The sequence below is a fragment of the Semicossyphus pulcher genome, unplaced genomic scaffold (assembly GCF_022749685.1).
Source record: "Semicossyphus pulcher isolate SPU_LCO1_2020_fin unplaced genomic scaffold, fSemPul1.0.p SCAF_8, whole genome shotgun sequence".
Taxonomy (NCBI): Eukaryota; Metazoa; Chordata; class Actinopteri; order Labriformes; family Labridae; genus Semicossyphus; species Semicossyphus pulcher.
The window spans coordinates 10,573,944-10,593,695 of record NW_027211759.1 but is presented as its reverse complement, the minus strand read 5'-3'; the positions used below and the strand labels follow the sequence as shown (position 1 = coordinate 10,593,695).

General features: G+C 44.5%; 1 protein-coding gene across 1 annotated transcript in view; it reads right to left on the bottom strand.

Annotated features, from left to right (window-relative positions):
• Positions 1-19,752, bottom strand: part of LOC138612527 (A disintegrin and metalloproteinase with thrombospondin motifs 20) — an 87,300-nt gene that overhangs the window by 31,152 nt on the left and 36,396 nt on the right. Inside the window, exons 13-24 of the mRNA XM_069685838.1 lie at positions 15,340-15,485; positions 14,946-15,127; positions 13,382-13,518; positions 12,699-12,816; positions 8,489-8,584; positions 5,644-5,810; positions 5,352-5,481; positions 4,535-4,661; positions 4,229-4,439; positions 3,927-4,091; positions 2,448-2,618; positions 1,421-1,540 (exon numbers count right to left, since the gene is read on the bottom strand). Coding sequence (XP_069541939.1) covers positions 1,421-1,540; positions 2,448-2,618; positions 3,927-4,091; positions 4,229-4,439; positions 4,535-4,661; positions 5,352-5,481; positions 5,644-5,810; positions 8,489-8,584; positions 12,699-12,816; positions 13,382-13,518; positions 14,946-15,127; positions 15,340-15,485 — 1,770 coding nt within the window. The remainder of the gene's footprint in view (positions 1-1,420; positions 1,541-2,447; positions 2,619-3,926; positions 4,092-4,228; positions 4,440-4,534; positions 4,662-5,351; positions 5,482-5,643; positions 5,811-8,488; positions 8,585-12,698; positions 12,817-13,381; positions 13,519-14,945; positions 15,128-15,339; positions 15,486-19,752) is intronic.

Sequence of the window (19,752 nt, the reverse complement as noted above, 5' to 3'; positions counted from 1 at the left end):
CATTTCAGAGACTCCCTCGGATGCAAAGATAACTTAAGTTGTCTGCAAGGAAGAGGTTGAAGAGAAGGAAATTCAGTTCAAACACCAGCTGTGAAATGCTCTTTTATTGTTTAGTTCTGTTTCCTCAAGCTCATAGAGCAGCCAAATACAATGTCTGTCCTATTATGGTGACCTTAAGCTTAGACTGATCATCTATCTGGATACTGAAAGGTCATCACACCTGGTACTAATGTGGTTTTCATGATCGGATTCAGATCCGATCCCTCAGGATAAAAGGTCTGTGTAGTTTCTAAGAACCCTAATGAAATACACTTGAACAAGGTTAAGTGTGCTGCAGCCTAATGGCCTTTGTCCACCTTCACACTGACATGGACTCAGGGTCAACGCAACAGGTAAACATTTTAAAGGGTTAATCACAACTTTTGCTAGTAGTCAAGGTCATATGCTTAATAAAGCATCATGATGGATAGTCAAGGATCTTTTGCTTTTAACCAATAGAGCAGTGATTAACAACAGCTCTCCCCAGCTAAAACAGCAAAAACACTAAACTAATGTCACTCATTCAGCTGTCAGGTTTCACCTAAATGATCCTCTGGAATCAGGTGACCCCGAAACATAAGGTAGGTTATGCAGTTGCTTAGTTTGTGGTTCAGACCTATGGCTCTCGTCAGCCTGCTTTCCAGCATTAGCAGGCAGCTGTTTCCACTGAAGAAAGTTCTCATAAACCTATCGTGTGCTTCCTGCCAAGCACGGCAATGGAAGGCAGGCCGAGTTAGCGGCTAGCAAGTGCTTTCCAGCTGAAGATATAGAGCGAGAGGAGATCTGCCAAAATATTCAAATGTATGTTGATTTGGCCCCGAATTATTCCATATGTTGCTCTGTGTCTCTGTGAGAATTATTTGCTTAAGTGACACAGGTCAGGGTTGTTTAAGCAGCTTGTTCCGCTGCCCCAAAAGTGACCAAAAATTAGCTAAATGCTTCGTTTAGAAGGCTTATCAGAGGTATAATTTTGTCGGATTGATTTCAAGGTTAAAATAATGCAAAAAGCCTAAATCTCTTGGCTCATCGTCTGCTTGCAGGACTCACAGCAACAATAAGCATATTCTGCTGGGGCGTTGCTTATTGTAAACTGGAGCTCTGAAACTTGTTAGAAGCATAAAATCAGGGTTCAATTAGCAGAAATTGTCCTTAAAAACAGCCATAATGAGCTTCATCCATCGCTTACATCGTGTCCTCAAACAATCTGTATGACATCTGCATTCAATCCTTAAAGCAGCATTTAATGCTGTTTATAACTTGCACTCTATTTGTTTACCCCGAGAGCAAACATCGACTCTGGGACAAATACGGGTAAACCTTGAATGTTGAGCTTCAGGTTATTTGAGGATTGCGTGTGTGAGCAGTTATTAACTCTTTTTACCTGACTGTCTCTGGGCCTGGACGCAGCGTTGCACTCTCTGTCATCTACCGTGTCACCGTAGTCCCCCGACACACACCTAACAGCCCTCATCTGGTAGCCATGGCCACAGGTCACCGCACACTGAAAGACAAAATCACACACACACACACACAAGGAGAGAAAAGCTCAGTCAACCGCAAGCTATCTCAAACTCTATCTAAGTATGTCAAGGTTGATATGTTAGACGGGGCCTCAGTCAAGGTTCACCTCAGCGGAGTCTGGGTGAGACTTCAACACACACACACACATGTGGACACATGCGTTCACACACACACCCACAGTCTCTGCTCGACCCTTTACCCAATTCTTGACTCGCATACGAGGAGATCCGACCGCATTCAGGTACAAAACGATGGCAGAGGAAGTGCCACAGGATGGGTTTATTTGAGCAGCAAATTATAATTACACAGGAATTAAGGAGCCGATATATTCCAGCTCTGTAAATACAACGATCTGACTTCATACAAACACGTGTGGGAGGGCTTTGGATCTGCATGTTTAAATAAGACGCCCATTCATACGTGTTTCATTCAGTTTGTTCTGCACCATAACACGGCTGAATCTATGTAGAAACATTTGAATGCATGTGTATGTATGTGTGTGTGTGTGTGTGTGTGTGTGTGTGTGCACCGTGGGTCAGGTTTAGTCTGACAGGATATGAGGGCAAAGTGAAAGCACCAAGGAGGAAATGGCAGATGGACTCAGAGCACACTCCTCCGTAACTTGCCCGTATATCAAGTTACACACACACACACACACACACACACACACACACACACACACACACAAACTTGAAACATACACCGTCACTCACTCCTACACACCGCATTCTGTCTCTGTGACCACACACACACACACGTGCGCACACACACTCACAGAGTAACAGACACCAGGACAGCAAGCCACACATGAAACCCATTTCCTCAGTCAAACACTGCATCAGGTCACCTCGCCCCCAGTATGTCACATCTGTGCGCGCGGGACTCACCGCTCCCCACACGCCGACCTGCCAGGACGCACAGTCGGGCAGCTCGCAGCTCCCCACAGCAGCAGGCTTGCTGGATGGGTCGCAGAAGTGCTCGCTCAGCTTCTCCTCCGCGGCTCCCGTGCTGCAGGACACTTGTCTGTGCCTCATACCCTTCCCACAAGTCACCTGGCACTGGGGTGGAAAGGAGGGTTCAGTAGGGTGTAGCACGATGGTGAAAAAGGTAGAGAAAAAAGTTGTAAATAAAACAACATCACTAAACCCTAAATATAAGCTCTTAAAGGTTGGATTTATTGCAGGATTGTTTTGCTGGGCTGCACTGGATGCGGCCAGTAATCTGCCAAGTAATCTAGCCCACCCGTTGAAGTACCCCTGGCTTTGATGTACTTTACCAGCCTCTATCAGAGTCATGCTGTGCTGAAGGCTGGTTTTCTGTGAGTTGAGAATTTTACAGTATTAATTGATCGTCTCTTTGTTTATGTATCATGCACATAAAGTGCACAACCCTGATGAGCTTGCAAAAACACCATTATTAAGACAATGTTGTTTTCTAAACTTAGTAGTAGTAGTCTTAAATGCAATATTCTGCCCTCTCTGCAACGCTTTGTAATTCTGCTACACAAAGCAACACAAAAGACTGCCTTACTGAAGCACAAGTTTTGCATATGTTTGCAACCAAAAGAAATCAGCTGATATACATATATTTTTTACTAGAGTAATGTTAATGTCATGAATAAAACTTATGACGATGAATGGTTGTCAACGACCATATTTCCATGACCTATTTTTAGATCAATAATTTCATTCATTTGAGATGAGACAGGACTAAAATGTTAATGGTTGGTTGGCAGATACGCGAAATCCATGATATTTTAAAGCCTCAAGCACCAGTTAGAGATAACGGGTATCACGAAGGTGTTTATAAACTTGCTCTGTTAACCCAGGCGTTCTGCTTCAGGCTCTGTGCACCAAAAGGGGTGACAACTACGAGAAAAAGGGGCGTTTGAATGAGAGACGATGATGAAAAGTTAGGACCGAGAATAAAACTTAATACAGCTTCCTCAGATGCTGTGTCCTCATCTTTCTTTTACCATATGGACGATCTGCTGAAATTTAAAGTGTTAATTTTACCTGAAGCAAACAGATAAAACTGAGATGAGGAAGACTGGAGGGGTGGGGGGTGGGTCTTATTTTCTCAAGAGAGAAAGTGTTTTGACTAAAAGTAATGACTAAAATATGATGATTTTTTTATTGACTAAAACTGGACTTAAATGTTTTGAGTTTTCGTCAAATAAAACGGGTAAAAATCACAATAACATTTTTGTCTAAAACTAAATCTAAAATAACTGCCAAAATTAACACTGTACTAGAGAACACATCATAGACCATCATCATAGTTTGATAAAGATAAAGATGTATTCCAATCTTCTTGCTGCTTGTGTAAGTGTACTTGTGAGTAGCCTGCGTGCAAGAGATTCCTACCTCACTCCACTCGCTGACAGTCCACTTGGGGCACTGCTGGTCGTTGCAGGTTTCGCTGACGACCCTCTGGTGCTCGTTGCACTCTCTGTCCACCAGCCGTCTGCCCAGGTTGTTCATGCAGTAAGACTCTCTGCTGCGGCTGCCACGTCCACACGTCTTAGAGCACTGATTTCAGAACATATAAAACATGTTCAGCCAGACAGGAATGAAATTACAGTGCAAATCAGAAATATTCTTCAAAGCAGTACACTTGCAGGTGCAAAAAAACAGCATATATAACTTGATTCCTCAACTGACAGTACCTGTGACCAGGCGCTGTATTGCCAGCTCTTCAGCAGACAGTCTCCATGGCACGGCTCTCTGGTCTGGGGTTTGACGACATCACCACAGGCGCTGGCCTCCATCCTCTCGCTCTGCCTCTTCACTCTGCTGTACTTCATACACTGAACGTCCAGGCTGCGGTAGCCGGGGCCACATTTAGCAGAACACTCGCTCTTTCCAGCAACATGCCACCTGTGCGAGAGGAGGTGCAAGGAGAACGTTGGCTGTGTTTGTGCCCTGATTTGTTTTCAGTGTGCATGTGTGTGTCTTTGTGCATTAATGCGCACCTGACTTCACAGTCTGTGTTGCATGGCTCAGTTACAGCAACAGGACGAGGTAAATGTTCACAGCGTTGGTCCGACACCTCAAGATGATCGCTCTTACGCACACATACTGCCTTTCGCCTTCGCTCACCTGAACACACACACACGCGAGGAAAAGCAGGGTGCAATCAGACAACATCTGGCAGCCAAATTATCACATTTCTTCACCTTTAACAAGTCTGACCGGCTTTCTGACATCCAGGCCGTCATCATACAGCCTTGGGGGTCCATGTTGGTCTAAGACCCCACAATTACACCTCTTTACTGGATCCCACTGTGCACTCTGACCCACTGGGAGCCTGACTAGCTTGCTGCTACAAGGAAAATTTGAGGGGCTTAGTCGGGTTAAGGGCCTCGCTGAGGGGAAGGTGTCGGGCGATGTGATCAGCCGGGGTCGCATCGGGGTTGCCAGGAGGAGGATTTAGTGAGTAAGTGATGCAAGAGAAATCCTGAATGTTCACTATGTCCATGTAACAACATCTCATGTAATAAGGGCTTAAAGACATGTTCTGGTTTATGTAAATTATCGTTTGACAGAAGTTTGGTGGTAAATCTTTATGTATTTATCAAAAACAGCAGGTCAGTTAATCCCCAGTGCTCTACATAAATAAAGAAGAACAAATGTTGTAATATGTAAAATAACTTTGGGCTTAAAAGGACATAAAAATGTACTTGTGCGTGCGTTAAAACTGCATAACAGCTCCCAGATTGTTAAAATTCACTGAAGCCAAAGAGGCATTATCATATCGTTCATGTGTGGAGACTTGGAAGCAAAGCTTACCCTGACAGTTGCGGTTGCACTCGAGCCAGGAGCCCGAGGGATCCCACACAAACTGCTCCCTGTGTTCCTCGATGGGTATGTTGAAGGAGTAACGGACATCTGGGTTGTAGAGGTTTCCCACACACAAGACCTGTGGAGATAATGGTGGGAACGGCACGGTCAGAAGACTTAACAGTGCTTCCCTTATTTAGTCTACACAGCCTGTTAGAGAGAGATGTAGCTCAGTGGGTCAGTAGGTGAGAGGAAGGCAAACTTTTCTAGGCGGCCAAAAGAGAAATCTTTCTCCCAATACCTGCAGAACGAGCTCCTCCTCGATGCGCTCAGTGCAGTTGATGCGCTCCACTTTTGTGTCTGAGCCGCTGTACTCGATAACGGTTCCCTTGAAGGTGATTTCCCTTTTGAACATGGCCACCACAAAGTTCCCATTCAGGAGGGAGTTGGACTGGCTATCAGATAATGCTGGAATAAGAAACAAGCAGATAAAACCACAAGTTTGACCACAAACAATAAACACTAAATCAGTGAAGGAATGTTCGGTCCCCAAAACCAGTTTGGCTCTTGCAAAATTGAGGTTTTAAGAATGTTTACGAAGTGCAGCCTTCATCATCTGGGCCTATATGTTCAGTAAACAGTCTCTGAGTTGCACAACTATTGTTCTGCAAAGCCATTGTTGCAGGGGAGGTATGTTGAAACACTGATGGCACTAAATTGCTGCTATTTGGAGTTAGACTGCGTGACTCTTCCTAATAGCTGACATTGCAATGCAAACAAAGGAGCTCCACTGACTGCAAACACAAACAACTACATAAACATACACACAGCACAAAGGAACACATGGTTAGACAGTCACACTTGGTAAACCAACACGTAAACCCAAACTGCACACGACCATCTTTTTCTTTACCATGAACTCTACGGATCAGAGAGAAACGCAGTGAATCACAATCAGAGCGTGCGTGCCAGAACGATGTATGTGATTAGGTCTCTAGATGCAACTTTGTTTACATCTAAGTCTGCACGTTGTTGGATGCCAGCGAGTCTTTAACCCTGTAACGACTGTGGGGTCTGTGGGGTTTTGATAATGATCTACAGACTCTGGTTGTCATCGTCGATTCTTTCAAGGAATGGAAAACACAATGCCCTAAAAATGTGCACGTAGAAGGAAAGAAAACACATGAACATCTTAAAGTGTTCTTATTCCAGGTGCTGAACAGGACATGCCTTTGACACCTTTAAGTTTACACCTTTAACCTCTAACACTGGAGGAAATGATTTGATCTAAATGCCTGTGTGAGTTCATGCAGATGGGTGAAAAAAAGGTGAAACTGACATTAGGTGTCATACGAAGGTGTTCAGCCACCAAGAGCTGGAAGAGAACAGATTCAGTTCTCACTTTTACTTGGACTGTACATTTTCTTTGATGTCATTGTAAGCTTGAGGATTCCCTTTGTGAAACAATGTGCCAGATACAGGTCATCAGATACATGCATTTGGACCCTTAAAGTGTGCAGTGACTATTTACGCTTTAGCATGTATAAGGGCCAGTTTTCAACCTCAGTCCTATCATGCTAATATGGTGAGCAAATGTCATTATGGTCCTTTGGAGGACGCTATCCGCTTCTCCAATGGGCCCTGGAAAACCTCCACCAGACTACATAAAACGCATCATATGGCGGAGGCCAGGGAGCTCACTAAACTACACTTCCTCAGTCTAGGACGCCAGCCTCCGATGTCATGTCTCGTTCAAAATCGTCAGGTTTGAAATGTAGACTGCAGACCTGAAGATTTTTTAGACGATCCACCGGTATATTCTCGTCGTGTTTCGGATTATGTACCGCTCTGAGCTGTTGCCTGCAGCGAAAACGGCAGTATTTCACTCCAGCGTCTCTCGCTGAGTCGCTCCTTCCAGAAAGAGGGGCGCAATGCATGCTGGGTGTTGTAGGAATGTAAAATGGGTGAAACCACGAGCTGTTTGTACAACTTTCTCCACAGCTATGGCGCCAATTTCAAATATTATTGCTTCTATCGATTACAGAGAACACCAGCTTTGACTGACAGTGGCTTTTTCCAGGGGAAAACTGCTCCTTTAAAATTGTCTATACAGCACATTTTCTGACCAGCCTTACAAAGTGCTTCACAATGAAAGACATAAAATAGACACAACAAATAAGTTATAAATGAAAAAGACATTAAAAGTAAATTTAATGAACAAGGCAAATGCAAACGAACACAGGCGTGCGTTGCTCTGCTTTCTTTTTCAACAGGAGGAGAGCGTGAAAGTCAAAGCTTCAAACTCACAGTCTCCTTTTTGTATCAAGGCTGCATTTATGTTCTGAAAAAGTTCTTAAATACTCCAACAATCGGAGTGACAGTATTGACAGGGCGTTGCAAATACCAACCATGTTTAATCCAGATCGCACGCACTAAGTGTGCGGTTGTGACTAGCTTCTCACAGCAGCTTGACAGCCAGACCCTGCCAGATGTGTGTCCCGACGATTTGACTTAAAACATCTTGAACCTGACTTGAACCATCTGAGAATCGACGCACACCCATACAACATCGGCAGAACTCCTTTTACTCTGTCTGTCTCTCTCTCACACATGCAGACAGAAACACACACACACTGTGAGCCCGGTGGGTCCATCTAACCCTATCCCCCGATATCCTCTTTCATGCGGCCTGGGCTCCACATGCCTCTAATTAGCACCTATTGCTGCCTCATTTATCTTTCTCAGGGGCTGACACTCCATTTGCTTTCCCAGCCGACCCTCTCTGCCATGACCAGATGGACCAACGCCCCTCCACGTTTCCCCCATATGCACTCAGTACAAATGACAGCTTCCTTTGCTTTCTGAAAACGCTTTGACAACAGTTTGGCCCATGTCTCCTTCACTAAAAGCTTGCCTGCACAGCTCCGGGTCACCTAGTCTGGGTGGTTTATGGTCCTGTTAGGGGATAATGACATTGACCTATGAGTTGAGAAGTGAAAGGGTGTAATATATACATCTTATTAGGTTGGACTGCTTCCACTTTGGATTGATTCTCCCAAGATAACCTGCAATTTGATACGGTGTTGCTTAAAACCATATCATTGCACTGACAGACGCTGAACACACACACAGAGCAGCGCGCTCACCGAGGTAGTTGTCGTCCTCTGGCTTTCCAGAGTAGCTGACTTGTTTGATATCGATGTTGGTGGCTCCGGCGGGGATCCGCACCACCGTGTTGTAACCTGAAGAAGAAGAAAAGACAGGGAGAAATAGTGAGACAGAGGGCACAAAAGTTACACAACTCTTTAAGAAGTCTCACAAGGAGCGGTCCCACCTTGACTTTCATAATAGCTTCACTATGCTTCACCAAACCCCAGTCAGGGAAGTCCGCTTCCAACCACGGGGGGATTTAAATGTCACACTTGGAAAAATACAAAAAAAGGTCTAGTCCTCTCAAATAACCTGCAGGAGGCCTTGTTTTAGTCTCAGAGGCCCGACCGTGAAATGATATGTAATTATTCCCTGGACCTACCTTTGGCCTGTAATTACTACACTGGGCATGTTGTCCCATGATAAACTAAAACAGAAAACGAGTCAGCATAAGCAAGAGACAGCACGTGAGAGCCAAGAGGCGACAACCAAACTGAAGCAATGTAGAGGGCAGGGTGTGAAATAAGAAAAATAGCAGGAAATGGGACCTTTTTGTGAACTAAGCAAACTCGACACAGCTACTTTTCTCCAGTGAAAATCAAGTGTTTAACCTTGTGAACATCTCCATGTGGTGTTCTTCATGTGCTGCAAGACACATCAGGGACAACATCAGCAGTCATCTCCATGGCTGGGCCTGTCTGCTTTTAAACTGCAGTGTACCAAGGACAGGCTGAACAACACGTTTTCAGATTAGCAGGTTTGAGACATCACAAACCTAAGGAGCCAATCCCGTTAATGGACGGGGTGACGCTATGCATATCAATATGTGTAACCTATGGCAACCACTGTGCGAGCCAGCTGTAACCAATATCGTCATTTGTGCAAACCCCTTACTGCCTACTAACGTTACTGGGACTAATTACTACATTTCAAGCTAGATAAGTTTCAACAAGTTGCCACTAAAAGATGGCAGAGACTTGTTTGTTTTTGTGATGAGGAGGCGGTTGGAAATGTGCATAGTGGGTGGGGCCTATGCAGATTCAGGAATTTTTAATGAGGGAGAAGGAGGAGATGCCTTGGGAGGATTTTTACAAGCTAATTAAACATATTTTGCAGAAAAAACATATCAGACACAATTTATTATTTAAAGCAGAGCATTTTATATGTCTTACAACATGACTGGAGCCGCTCTTTAAGGTAGCAATCAACAAGTTAAAAAGTAACATTTTGCCTTCCTGCCACACAGTGCCCTACATTAATGTGTATGGAAAAAAACAGCCCAACCCATGAGAGTAGTTGCTCTGGATTCTGTACATTAGAGTAAGATAAATAACAAAGGTAACATTTTAACGTTAAAAAAGAAGAGAGCAGTTGATTAGACTTTAAAGTGATATCTATATATTTTCTTGTTTATAGCAACTGTTTGAGGATCACAGGTCAGGGGAGTTTCATCCATAATGTATTTAATGTATTTATGATGAATAAATCACCATAGATCCACAGCACTTAATCTTTATCTTTTACTCTATATAATGCACATATTTGACATTTAATCTTACTTCTATTCTAAGCCATATGTTGCTCTATGCTTTCTCTGTGTCAGAGCAACTGTAACACCCGAATTCTCCCCGGGGATTAATAAAGTATTTCTGCTGTTTGATGTAAACACAATGTAGCACTTCTGGCCAATAGTGAATCCAATACAAGTACTGTAGGTTCACACAAATTACCACAGGTGCAACATTTAGTTAAAAAAAGGCTCCTCCATGCAGTATGTTTGGTCAGGTGCCATCTGGCCTTCCAAGTTCTCGCCGCTGCCTTCAACATAAAACAAACCCTGAATGGAATGAGAGCGAAGGTGTGGGCTGGTGAGATCTGATGGTTATCCTGACACCTTGAGCCACTCGGGGGCAGCACTTGGTTTACATATCTTTCTCTCATCAGCCATGTAGATCCTAAACACACACTCACACAAGCACACACACACACACACACACACACACACACCTCCACCGTAACGTCATCACAAGCTACGTCAACCACGACTATGAAAGGTTTCCATTTAAAGCAGGAAGCTGCTTTTATATTCAGAAACACAACTGTGGAAGGAAACAGCTTATAATCCTTCACAATAAAAGCCCAACCTTTACACGACAACACAAAAACCTAAAAACAGTTTCTCTTAGAGTTTTTATCTGTCATGAGCTCCTAAAAAAAGGTGCGTATGAAGTTCAGAAACCGCCAACATGCCCCCCCCCTCTGAGGAAACTTGTTATCCACAAGCCATCAGAGGCCTCGGTGATCCCCCAGCTTAGCGACTGACCACACATACATCCTCCGTCACCACAGAGTGACCCAGGGATGAACAGTAAACACAGCACCCCGGGGGAAAGAAAACACAACCACGCTGCACTCGGGGACCGCCAGGGTTTACCTCAAACATGCTTCTCTCTGCCACAAGCGAGAAGGAAAACTATGTGTTAAAGGCCTGCGGGGGGGAAATTAGAAGGCATCAGAATGAAGTCATAAAGAGGATGACAAACATTTGCTTGGTTTTACAGTTGTTGGATTATTTTTCGGTTAAGACGGTTCTTAAAGATATATACAGCAAATTAACTAGATTATTAAACCCGACTTAAACAACATGCAGAGGTGAAACTACAGGAGAGTGGGAGGCTGGTTCAGGGTCTTGTGCTTCTGTTTTGTTTGTTTTCTTTACTGTTGCAGAAATTATTAAAATAATTATATTTATTATTATATATATATATATATATATTTTATATGATTATTATTTTCAATTTTTGTTTTACTATAAGAAAGGTTGATTCTATAATAAATATATTTATTGATCTACATTTTAATTTATTTTTCTTTTATTCTTATTTTTCAGTTTTTTTATTTACTGTGGGGTTTTTTTGAATATGTTTTTGTAACTGTTTGTTTAAGTGAAAAGAAGCAAGGCAATGTCATGTTTTGTTATATTTTGAAATTGTGAGAGATTAAACTACAATCTTTTCTTGTCTTCTCAGATTCGGTGTTCATACAGTCATTAATTCCTCCTGTGACTTGTGCAAGAGACGGGGTGGTGGACACCAAACAGAGCTGTTTCAAGACTTGCCTGACAAAGTTGGCAAGAAAATTGTACGTTGTACATTGTAAGTAACTTCAACTTCAATTGCTTCTTTTGTCAAAAGCCCTAAAACTCTTTATTTACATTCATGTTTGGCCAAGAGAAGGAGCAGTTATTGGAGACAGCAGCTGTTTGACAGTTTTGATTAAATTCCTACATTTATTAATGGATTTAAAGATTGTTAGAAATTAATTTTCTTTAAAGATTGCTGACTTGATACTGACAAGATGTTGCAGCTCTCTCTTGCAGTTTATCTATTATGTCTCAAAAAGGGAAAGAAATAACTAAACATAGACAAAGATTGGCAAAGAAAGCAAAGTGAAGAGCTGAAGGTAGAAGGGAGACATCAAACAGAAAGGGACCAAAGGGCGACAGAGAGAAAAACAGGTCCAGGAGCAGATGGATAGCCTACTTGTGTCCTTTTTCTTAAGGGCCAGCCTGATTGAAGCCAGGGCCTAGGACAGCGCCCGCTTTTGGTTCAAAACAATTTGTTCCTCAAACCTCGCACCCCCCAGCCAGCCGGAGCAGAAAGAAAGCAGACGGATAGAGACAGTAAAGCTCAGCGCCAAACTAATACAGAGTAAACATGACGGAGGCCACACCCAGGGCTTTTATGCTAATGCTTCTGCTGTTTCGTTGCCCAGACCTGAAAGGGATTGGATGCAATCAGCGGTTGGCCCACGTCGCAGCGCCGCATTAAGGCCAGCTCAAAGGGGTGATGTCAGATCTGTGTTTGTTATCGAAAAGAGCTGACACAGTGAGATCGCGGAGTTAATCACTTTCTAAAGCTTTTTGCGAAGATTGTTTTTCTGCATTTGTCCCAAAATTTGGCTGAGACACGCACTGTTGCTGAAAATCAAGCTCGGTACATTTAAACATAACCAGACATGACATCAGAGCCTAAAACGAGCATACGGCATGTCAGTCACATGGTTCCTCTATGTTTACTACGTATCAGATACAACATAGCTCATGTGCAGAAGCCGCTGACATACAGTATGTCTAATAGCAACACCTTTTATGTGAACTGTCATCTATAAGTGTACCTTACATGTAACCTGAGCTGCGGGACTCACCATACTGAGCATCGTTGAAGGTCCCTGCCAGGGTTTTACACGACGAGTTGTCGCCGCCACACACGCCGCACTTGTCGTTCCTGGCCTTTGAGTTAAGAACGTGGTCGCAGCCTGCTTGCTGAGAAGACACAGAAGAAAAGATGGATTTAGAATGATGTAATATGACATTCAACAGCATGAAGACTAACCTTGTTAAATTAGAAGGAAGCTTCAACTATGATATTTAAACACTGTATCAGGGACACTTTGTAGTTCTGAATTTAGAGAAGATGAGATTTTTTTCAAACCTCTGCAGATGATCCAGAACGCAGCAGCGCAACTGGTCTTTAATCAATCCAAAAAATCACGTCACTCCACGTTGCCGCTCGCTTTACACTTCGTTATTAGTGTTTAGTTTGTCGAACAGTTTGTTGACCAGTTTTGAAACTGTTAACTTGGCAAATGTTGGTGTTTCTGAATGTGACCTACAAACACTCTTTTCCAAAACACGAATCATGTAAAAGTGTGAGTGAGGCTGAGAGCGTTTGTTTTTCAGAAACACACACAATGTTACCTTGACACGCATAAACACACATTTTGTACAACATCCCGATAGCGTGAGAAGATGAGACAAGGCTGGCGTTGATGTTGATGATGCTCGTGTGTGTGTTTGCATGACTTCATAACACAACTGACAGATATACCCTGCAGAGGCCTTGAACACAGATGTCGTAAGTATCCGTCCCACACGGCGTGCCGTCGATGACGCGGTCCTTCAGCTGATAGTACGCCGTAGTCCCGGCAACCCGGCAGAAGAGCTTGCAGCGATCCTTCATTAGTACTGGAAGGAGATGGAAAACAAAGAACAGAAAAAGTTTGACTATGGCTCATTAAGTTTATGAGATTTTTATATTGTAAATCATGCTAAATAAAAAGATAAAACTGGCCTGTGATGATAAAATAAATAATGATAATAAAGTAAATAAAACAAACTGAACACGCCTTTTTTTGGATCGTCTGCTTATTTACATTTTCTGCAGAGTTCAGCAGAGTCCTGCTAGAAACCAGCCAAAATTTCATCGGTTGTTTGAAAGAATCACTTTGTATCTGACAGCGCACTGGCTCCGGGGCCTTGGCCTGTTTGCTTGCCCAGCATCAATTAAACGAATGAATCACTTGCAGTAACTTAGACATGGTGGTCTTTGCCAGATGGTAATCGCATGTAGCTGGGCAGGCCGTCTCGGGCTGGGAATGAGATACGGCTACATGATGGAAAGCTGCCAGGAGGTTCATATGGAGGGTTTGTGTGTTGCTTTAATAACGCTGTTGTTTAGTGTGAACCTAAGGTTTATCCCAGGCAGCTCTTGTCCAGGGAATGCAAAGTATGACAAAGGAAAGACGCACACACAGATGTGTCGTCCGTCTTACACATTCACCCATTTACCAACAAGAATTCTCTACATTCTCACGTCATTATTTAATGCTCAAATGTTTCAGAAAAACGTCATCACTTGACTGTCATCTCCGACACTCTCGCACCAGAAGTTTACATAAACCCAAGTTATCATTCCAATGGTGAACAACAATGCAGACAGTACTGATTTCGAAATGGACGCATGCAGAGCAGTTCGCCCCTGGAATAAGCCACTGTCACTCAAAGCTGGTGTTCTCTGTAATCGATAGAAGCAATAATATTTGACATTGGCGCCATAGCTGTGGAGAAAGTTGTACAAACAGCTTGTGGTTTTGGCCATTCTACATTCCTACAACACCCAGCGTGCATTGCGCCCCTCCCCCTGAAAGGAACGGTCCAGCGAGACACGCTGGAGTGAAATACTACCGTTTCACTGCAGGCGATGAATCCAAACTCCAACGAGAATATACCGGTGGATCGTCTAAAAAATCTTTGTGGCGTCCTAGATTGAGGAAGTGTACTTTATCAAGCTCCCTGGCGTCCACCAGTTGACACGTTCTACATAGTCTGGCGGAGGTTTTCCAGGGCCCTTTGGAGAAGCAGATAGCGTCCTCCAAAGGCACAGAGCCAAATTGCATTTCTTTCCAACCATAATGGCATTAGCTCCCCATAATAGCGTGATAGGACTGAGGTTGAAAATCGGCGAACTGGCCCTTTAAGTTAAATGCACCAAACAACTGAATCCCTGACTTCAAACTACATTGTATAGTTGGATGTATATAGCGTCCATCTTTAATGTTGCCGCCTAAAAAGACATTCAGTTACATGCTGTATGATTCTATGGGTGAACTCACTGCCACTGTACTTGGGGACCCAGCGGACGGCGGGAGGTAGACCGTTGATGTTGAAGTGCTTGCCGTCAAACTGAGAGCACTGTTCTTCACGGAAATCTTTCCGTCCTCTCGGACATGGCTCAGTGTTGCAGGAACGGAACTTCATCCTGCGACCCACACAGAACTTGCCGCCATTTCTGGGCCTAAAGTTAGACAAGAAAGACCACAGGGACACTACACTTAATTTCAATTCAGAGATCATGTTTGTTCTGACTTGAGTGCTGCTTTAATCCCTTCTCACTTTGGCTTGTTTACAACTTTTATTCAGGCATGACGGCTCTCTTTCATACTTCCCTTACTGGTCTTACACAGAGTCAAAGTCTGGAACATCTTTGATTGTTTGATTCTTTCTTACTCAGGCTTGTTGCAGTCTCTGTGGGTGCTCCGTGTTCCTCCACCACAGGACCTAGAGCAAGCACTGTAGGGCCCCCAGGGACCCCACTCTCCATGGACCGGCTGCAGGTCTAACTCCTTGTTGACGCACATCCCGTGTCTGCAGTACTGCACGTGAACAGACAGAAACACACATACAGGACAAGTTAAAAACCGTGACTGCAGCTCCTGCAGCATGACGACTGCTGGACAAACACAGACATGGCTCTACAAGGTAAAATTAGCATGTGCACAGCTGGGAGTGGTGTTCCTCTTTGCCTCCTTAATCCTCTGTTTAGACCTCAGACTAAATTTAAAAAGAAATCCTAATTCAGCCATTGTTTACCCTCCTGGAAGGCGTCCAACACCTCCAGCTGTCCAAAGAGAAACGGGAGAGGGAGGAAGCAACATGGATACAGACAGAAATAGAGTCAATGTGAGACAGTGAAGAGTAGGAGAGAGGGAAGAGAAGAGGGAGATTGCAATCCTTACATACAGCAATACCTCTGTGATTGCCAACGAAATATATCATGTATTTGAGGGACTTCTTTTTGAGTTCACATTAAGCAACTCATCAACATTTGCTATGCCAAACACTGAGGAGGAAACCCAGACTTGGTAATCCAGATCTTTCCTACAGAAAACCCTTTATGACATAGAAAAGAGGCGCCTGGTATCAAACTGTGTGTACCCACTAACCAACCTTTGCCAAGAAGTGCTAACACTGCTTTCATAAGCAAAGCACGGCAGGCTCATTTCCCTTTGTGTGTAACCAAATCCCCGTCTCAGTGACTAAGATATCGTAGGGTCCTGTTCGCTGAAAGAATGCGGGACAAGACGGCGTCTGTCTGGGTACGTAGCCCGCCGTCCGGGCACACAGGCACGGGGGAGCAGTGGCACCGTGATAAGGAAACTCTAGAGTTGTGATAACAGGAGGAACAAAGTTTATTACTGGCGTGACATCAGGAACTCCCTTCTCCTGGTTCTAATATTTACGCAGGTACACAGATTCAAACCTGTGACCTGTAAAGGAGGATGCAACTTTCATTCCAACTAGCCAAAATCCCAATCCACTCCAGGACATTCAATCCCCTGCTCCAGATAAAAAATCTAATTCAGCCTCTTCCGAAGACTCATGAAAACTGAGAGCAAAACCGTGTGAGGTCTGCTCCAGTGGATTTTCATAATTACGCTAATGAACCAGGCGGGATATCTATCACTGTCGTCTCCTGGACGATGGCCGATCCGGCCAGTTTGTGCATTAACATAAACTCACAAGTCGCAGCCATCGCCTTAGGTGAACACCTGCAAAAGAGCAAAGTCATACACACAAACACATGTAAGCATACAGGGAATTTGGCACCGCTGCCTCCACTATCCTGGCCTAGTTAGCATGTGTGTTTTACACACTTGCGGGCCTAATGATGGAGTGTAAAGTCTATGCACAATGACAGACAGGTGTTAACAGCTGCGGGGTACGGACTAAACAAGCCACAAACATTTCCCTGATCCAGACCTGGTTTGAGTAATGGTCTGGGCCTTTCCAACCCCCCCTCCCCGTCCGACTCCACTGTAAATGCAAACTGCAGGCACTGATAATGTGGTTGGAGCTCTAACAAAAGCTGTGGAGAACAATTCAAATAAAAAGCACTAAAAGGAATGTGATGAAACATGCACACGAGTGGAAATGGCTTCCACACGAGGAGAGGGCAAACAGGTGGTGCTTTGCGGAGTTGTTTTAAGAATTCCTTAAATACAACAAAAAGTTTCTTTCTCCATACAGCCCTCGAATCCCCTCCCCCCCACCGCAGCTTAAGGACTGTCACCCCAGACCTGAGCATCACTTCTATACATCCTCTCCCCTGACACCCATCCCCCCCTTATCCCCTTATGGGAAGGGCCGCGCAGGGACCACCGCAGCGCAGCCAGGCGGCAGCACCCAAGGAACTGTCAAACACAAGGCGGACTGTCTGTCAGAGAGGACCAAAGCCTGTGTAAGCCTCTGAGGCATTCCACTCCCCCCACTGGGCACCCTGTGTTTACAACCGTTTTGTTTGGCTTGAAAAGGTGATGTGGGTGAAAAGAAGAAAGACGGGACAGGGGGGAGTGGAAGGAAAAAAACATCTGTGTGAGATGATGTATGTGTGTGAGCGTGAGCGTGCGCACGACTGTGTGTGTGTGTGTGTGTGTGCGCACATGTGTGAATGTGTGTCAAGTGTGAGAGTGATTGCTCAGAGTCTGGAGGCATCTGGGGGCCACGCTCAATTCCAATTAGCCTCTCTTTCTGAAGTGCACAAACACACCCCTGGGTGAGGTGAAAGTCAAGCTTGGCAAAGCTCAAACAAGCATTAAGGACACAGGAAAGGCTTTCCTCGAAGGATCGTCAGGATCTGAACTCAGTTGGGAATGTGGTGAGACATTTGAAGGTCTTGTGAGAGAAACCTGTCCAGCTGTGATTAGCATGTGTTTCAAATTAGGAATTTTGCAAAGACGCACGCTGACTCACCAACTCATACCAGGACGTGTGAATGTGTGCATACATATCACATGCATGCATTCTGCACATTTTGTCCATGAACAAACGTTTAATGCACACAAGGAATCACACACGCACTACCTTTGCCTCTTTGCTCTTAAATGTCACACCAACAAACTAAATCAAGTTTAACCAACTGAGCCACCGCGAGCAGTCACCAACATGCTAACCCCGACAGAGGGGATAGTATCTCAGGACAGCAGCATCTGCTCTGAGCTCCTCAGCTGCCTGGTTTGGAAGTTAGCGCCCTGTAATTGCCAGGAAACTGTTGCAGAGAGCACCTCATTTCTGAACCCAAGCCATACATCACTGCATGAATGAGAAGGCAGAGGAGCGATTTAAAAAGCCCTTTCATTTTAACACGGCCATTTCCAAAAGGCATCACCTTTCATGTTGAAGTGTCTTTCTCAGGGCTCAGGGTTCGGAGTTCACTTTGGCCTCGGCCTGTAGGGCGTTTGCGTCTTTGGCTCTGATAAGCCCTCCGTCCTCTCCAATGTGCACAATTAAAAACAGATTGCAATAAGAAGTAAATTGAAACATCTGTGCAAATGGCACAACATGGACCACCGCTGTAGATTCAATGAGGCATTATTCACTTTTAAATGAGTTATAACTGGACCAGGTGAGAGGCGACAAAGTGCACCTATGGGACTCCTTGCAGAGCAATCTTTCCCCGGGCAGATCACTGCTTTTATCTCCTGACTGGATTTACACTTACAGATTTGTCAATGAAGGCATGCATTATTTCCCTCTTAGTTCCATAGTTCCTCTTTCTGCGGTGTGAAGACGGGAGAAGTGACAAGAGGGAGGGGACGGTAAACGACAGAGAACAAGAAAGAAAACATGATGCAACCGTGACCCCGAACAACCTCTGTTCTTACTCTATCTCCTAACGTTGTTTCCTTTGCTGCTTTTCCACCGTCTGTGAACCCTCCTTCCTGCAGATCTTTCCACAAAGTGTGAGGGCTGTCATTAGAGTGAATGACTAGTTTGGGTCTGTCAGCTGTTCCACTCACATGCACTTCAGAGACACTTTTACTGTCAGTCTTTCGCACTTATCATCACCTCTGTACAACTGCTGAGACACATATACCTCTTGTAGTTATAAGCCCCGAAAAAATCATGCTGCCTGAGGTTTAAGTTTTTTAGGCAGCTAAAGACGGCTAAGACACTTTTAGACAGCACAATAAGCTACGAACACAACACATGAGTATGTTACATTTTTATGGTTAGAGTAACATTAGCAACAGTTAGCTCCTTTTAACTCTGTTAAGTGCGCCGATAAGTTCATCAGCCAATCGCTAACCTGTTCTGTCTGCCTCTAGAAGCTGGGCTGATAATCGGTTGGGACAAGTCAGGCTTAGGTCAGCAGGTAAACTCTGTATTTAAACAACAGATAACTTAACGTCACAAAGACAAAGGAGTTGGTGGTGGACTTTAGGAGACGAAGGACCAGTCCGAATCCAGTCACCATCAGCGGAGCAGAGGCGGACATTGTGGATGAGTACAAGCACCTGGGCGTCCACATAGACAGTAAACTGGACTGGACTAACAACACAGATGCAGTTTACAAGAAAGGTCAGAGGTGCTTGTATTTCCTCAGGAGACTCGGATCTTTTAACGTCTGCAGAGCCATGCTGCAGACTCGGTGGTGGCCAGCGTCGTCTTCTACTCTGGGGCAGCAGGCTGAAGACACAGGACGCTAACAGACTCAGGAAGCTCATCAATAAGGCCGGCTCTGTCCTGGGAGTGGAACTAGAGTCTCTGGTGGAAGTGTCTGAGAAGAGGACGCTGAGAAAACTCCTCAGTGTCATAGAGAACACGGCTCACCCCCTGCATGCCACACTGGAGTCCTGCCAG